This window comes from Plectropomus leopardus, chromosome 2 (assembly GCF_008729295.1).
Source record: "Plectropomus leopardus isolate mb chromosome 2, YSFRI_Pleo_2.0, whole genome shotgun sequence".
Lineage (NCBI taxonomy): Eukaryota > Metazoa > Chordata > Actinopteri > Perciformes > Serranidae > Plectropomus > Plectropomus leopardus.
In genome coordinates, this window is record NC_056464.1 from 3,006,847 (window position 1) to 3,011,761 (window position 4,915).

Sequence of the window (4,915 nt, forward strand, 5' to 3'; positions counted from 1 at the left end):
CATCTTTTTGTCATCGAAGGAGACATTGAGGAGTCTCACAGCCTGGGGAAAGAAGCTGCTCTGTATACTGGTGGTTCTGTGGCGGATACCTCTGTATCTTTTTCAAGTTTGTGATATTTCCAGTCAGTGTGCTTTCTATTGTTCCTCTGTAGAAGTTAACCAGGATCTTGCTCTGTAATTTAGCCCTCCTAAGTTTCCGTAGAACGTAGAGTCTTTTCTGTGCTCTTTTAACCTGGGTGGTGATGTGTGATGACAAAGATAGGTTCTCTGATAGTGACTCCAAGGAACCTATAGCTGTTCACCTGCTCCACCTCAGCTCCACTGATATAGATAGGGGTGTGTGTCTTTGCCTCCTTCTTTCTAAAATCAACAATCAGCTCCTTGGTTTTACTGACATTGAACAGTAGGTTGGTATCTGTGCATCACTCTGCAAGATTTTTGATTTCTTCCCAGTATTAACTCTCATCATTGTTTGTAATATGACCAGTGATGGTGGTGTCGTTCGCATACTTCACAATATGTAATTAAATACTTTTTTCTGTAGTTTATCTATAGTTTATGTCGAAAAAGTAAATATCTTATGACACATTTTCTTATAAATTGCCATTGACTATTTTAACGCAAATCTCACCATTTTTAATTTAATGTGAGTTCTTCTTGAACATAGGCATATTCCTAAGGTAGCAATGTGGATTATTCAAAGCGAACGATTTATGAACGATTATTCAGACGAACATTTATTATCATTATGTACATTGTCTGAGGGCCCATTCACTCTGTGGGCCCCTTCACCCCATGGGCCCCAGTGGAACAGCCCTGCCTGCACTGTCTGTATTTACACCCCTGGTCATCATGTCCCTGAAGTGCCAGTCTAGAAATTCATCAATAAATGTCAGCCTGTGTTTTCTCTTTGCTCTCCACTCATAAAAACTAATGGCTCATTTTGGTGATGATTAGCCATAACTCAGCTGACGTCTGTGACTTTTAGGACCAAAACATTTGGGAGGATGGAAGCATGTGCCCCACCCCTCCCCTCACATCCGAAGAACTACTGTAGCTGCTATAAGAGCCCTCCCTGACACGACCACTATCACACTGGACCGTCCTATGGGGAAGCGTCAGCACAAACTGGGGACTTGTGCTGTGTGAACGGTGGAGCTGCAGCGCCTTTTACGCACGGCTCGTGCCTGCAGGCGGCTGTTTTTTACTTGAATATAAGGGTTGTCTTCGCCGTATGAGACTCTTGCACACATATGATGGCTTTCACCATGCTGAGGCCGGTGTCGACGCATCCATATTCCTACCCCGCTGACCTGACCTTGATGTCGGACGACGAGGAGGGGAACCGAAGCGAGAGCGACGGCAGCACCGACCAAGGCTACGGCTGCTGCGGGACTCCGGGGGAGGGCTACAGGCGGGAATCCGGCGGCGTGGTACGGCACCGAAACGCCGCTAACGCCAGGGAGAGACACCGGACTCAGAACGTCAACACGGCCTTCACAGCGCTGAGGACACTCATCCCCACGGAACCGGTGGACAGAAAACTCTCCAAAATCGAGACGCTGCGCCTGGCGTCCAGCTATATCTCCCACCTGGCCAACGTGCTGGTGGTCGGGGACGGGAGGGAGGACGGACAGCCGTGCCTCAGTGCCGTCTACAAAGAGGTGAAGGGGAGTGGAGAGGGCAAACAGCCCCGGAATATCTGCACATTCTGCCTCAGCAACCAACGCAAAGGGGTAAAACATTTAGTCACTATACTCTTAAACTTGTCAGCCGAAACCCGATTTCAAAATTTTACTATTTCAACATTTCTTTATTACTGGCAAGTGTAACACAAATGTTACATACCATATTTGAGATAATATGTTTTATGAAAGTCTCCCCTTTAATTCGGCTTATAATGAACATACCTTGCGAAGCTATTCACAATGCAGTTTAAACTTTTATGACACATCCGCCTGTCTTTCTGCATCATCATTCCTGCAAAATACATAGCGAGGGATCCAAACGTGTGCATTGCCAGTTGCAAAATTCAGGGTGGGATTATTTAAATAAAATGTATCCGATGGATCATTTGTGAGCCGAATGTCCAATCAACCCATAACATGTATTAATAGATATTTATTGATGGATTGTAGTGTGTGTATCTTTGAAAATTAACGAGGAACCGCAAAAGTTGCAAATGTATAAATGAGGTCAGCATGAAGACAGAAGAGGAAGTTAGTGCATTCAGAAAGGCATTTGATTTGATGGCTGTTGCATGGCAGCAGGAGCTAGTTAATGCTGTCATGTATTTTAGTAATTGGTGTGACATTTTTATACTGTCACATCTGAATGAATGTGGAGGATAATTTTTTTCAGCATTGTTACACATCAGACTTTAGACTTTAACTATGATATTTATCAGACAACTCTTATAGTCTTTTTTCTATTCTATAAACATACCAAGTTTGAGTATGTTGCGCCTACCTATCCACTTGAGTGGACTTTTCCAACAGTTTATCAGCACATCAAAATGTTTAACTGGAATGACTCTCTTTTTAGAGGGAGGTTATATGATAACTGTGGGGCTACAATGAGCTGCGTGCATCTAAGCGAAATGGATGTAATCCACCTTGGCTTTAAACTCTCTGTGTTGGGATTTCATTTTTTTCTTGATACCATAGCATTCAGTGCATGGAGATATCCTTTAAGGTAAAACTGTTTTTATTGTAGACAGCTAAGTTATTGCACTGAACCTGTTAATAAGCTCAATGTAAAATCTGACAAGCTGATTTTATTTTACTTTTTAAAAAATCAAGGAAACCAATTACCTTGAAAAATGTAAAAATAAATAAATAAATAATAATTAAAGTACATATAATAATTAAACTTAATTCATGATAACTTTATATGTAATGTTAAGTTTACTCTTTACATAATTTTGTGAAGTTGTTGAAATGTAAAAATGAATTTAATTAAATTAACATTTCAAAGTTTTAGCAACTAAACCAAGTTTACTGTGCTACATATCTGTATTCTGCCGGTTATAAACTTGTCAATCATATTTGTATTTTCTTAAACATGTTAAGAAAACAATCCACAGATCTTCAGATACTGCGTTCATGTGATGTCGGAAGGTCAGAGTTTCTGAGTTGGGAAGTCGTTCTTCTGACTTTGTTGCATTGATGTGCTTCGAGGTCGTACAATGGGAACAACATGGAAGCTACCAAAAAAAAAGTTTTGCATTTTAATGCTGAGTTTGCTTGCTCGCTGCAGCTAATAGATGCAGATACTAAAATGTACAGCGACTAAAAGTAAATGATTGCTACTAGGAACAAAATAGTCAAATATTAGATTTTTTACCAACAGTTGTTGACACTGTTTCCATGCTTTCTGACATTTCTGCTGCCCTGAAATGTCACACAGACGTCACTACTCAGAAACTTGGGTTCCATCGAATTTTTTTCGATGGAAATTTCCCACTCATAATTACAACTTTGGAGGGCTGTTTATGTGCTTGTAACTTGTAAATACGATAAGTACCATATTTCCGAGGACCATGTAAAGGCAGCTCAACTCCATCATTGGCAAAATTCTTTTTGTCATGATCGAGGTACTTGGTTTACTGAAGTTGCTAATGCTGAGGGAGAACAAGGTAACTCTGCTTGTCATTTTTGAGTTGCAACAATGTCACAAAATTAGACAAATACAGTTAAATTTCACACTAAATTAGTATAATAGTTATATTTCCTTTTACAATGCATGTGGTTTCCCAGGATTCTTTTAAGGAAGATCAGCTTGTGAGAAATTTACAGTGCTCCTAGGAAAGTACACTGAAACTTAGAAATTGTTTGGGTCCAAAATCTTTCTTGTAGATGCACAGTGACAGTAGTTTCCCTCTGTGTTCACAGGTGAAAGACAGACGAGACTGTGTGAAAATGCATGGAAGCAGTGCCAGACAAATAAGTCGGCGATGAAACTGAATTGGATCCAGACTTCGGGGAAACCTCCACCAACCGTTCCCAAAGTCTGGAAGCATCTCAGTCTCTGAGGACTACTCTGGCTTTCTGCTCATCACCCAGGATGAGATAAAACGATCAGCACCATCTGATTCTTTGACACTATCTGATTTCAGAGTGAGAAACTTAGTGTGTAAAGCTGCTATATGGTCATGGATGTTCTTTTCATTTGAATGAAAAGTTTATTTAGTGCTAAAATAGACACACAGTGGAACTCAACACAATGAATGATCTCTCAGGAGCAGAATATCTATTGGTCTTTAACATTGTTACTTAAACAGGAAGTGAGTAACAGACAGCGTTTTGCATTGTTGATTTGTACTTTACAACAGTTGGAAATCTATGAATCATTGAATGTAAAGCATTACCTTGCTCCGTATTTTTTGCTATTACAGCACGGTTAATGGTGATGACCTATTATTAAAGGCACAATTCATATTCCAAATATAAATAAAAGGACGTCTTTGCCATTCAAATTCAAAACTGAGAATTTAAACCAGCTTTTATTATAAGATGAACTTAAAGTTCTGCACAAACTGAGAGAAGATGATTGCTAAATCTACGTTATCAAAGCTGTATGATGCTGGTTAAGGTTTATAGACATAAATAATGTTTTCTTTAATTGATGGGTCAAACTCTAACCACATAGGCCTATATGTGGAATCAGCATGCAGGACAGATGGATCTATCAGAGACGCTCATGGTGCCTGTCCTCTTATATCATGTTTTGGGTAATGGATCGGTGAGCAAAGTCCCATAAAAAGTTTGCATCATTCTTTTAGATGAAAGAGAGGATTGTGGGAAGCATGGCTGAAACACAGACTTGTAGCCTTACAGCAGAGCAGTGTAAGGGGGGGATATGTGAGAGGACAGAGCACTCCATGCTCCTCAGCTCACGGTGTGAACGTGTGTAC

The 4,915-nt window shown here is 40.3% G+C and overlaps 1 protein-coding gene across 1 annotated transcript; it reads left to right on the plus strand.

Annotated features, from left to right (window-relative positions):
* Nucleotides 1-1,119: 1,119 nt before the first annotated feature.
* Nucleotides 1,120-4,135, plus strand: LOC121956888 (transcription factor 15-like). Its single transcript, XM_042505321.1, has 2 exons — nt 1,120-1,736; nt 3,894-4,135. Exons 1-2 carry the CDS (start codon nt 1,254-1,256, stop codon nt 3,957-3,959), a joined length of 549 nt encoding a protein of 182 aa, XP_042361255.1. The 5' UTR covers nt 1,120-1,253; the 3' UTR covers nt 3,960-4,135.
* The last annotated feature ends 780 nt before the right edge of the window (nt 4,136-4,915 follow it).

What these genes read in the sequence shown, in the direction of transcription:
- LOC121956888 (XM_042505321.1), top strand. Translation starts at nt 1,254, where the DNA reads ATGATGGCTTTCACCATGCTGAGGCCGGTGTCGACGCATCCATATTCC. An exon ending in TCAGCAACCAACGCAAAGGG is followed by an intron (nt 1,737 to 3,893) that starts GTAAAACATTTA and finishes CTGTGTTCACAG; the next exon opens with GTGAAAGACAGACGAGACTG.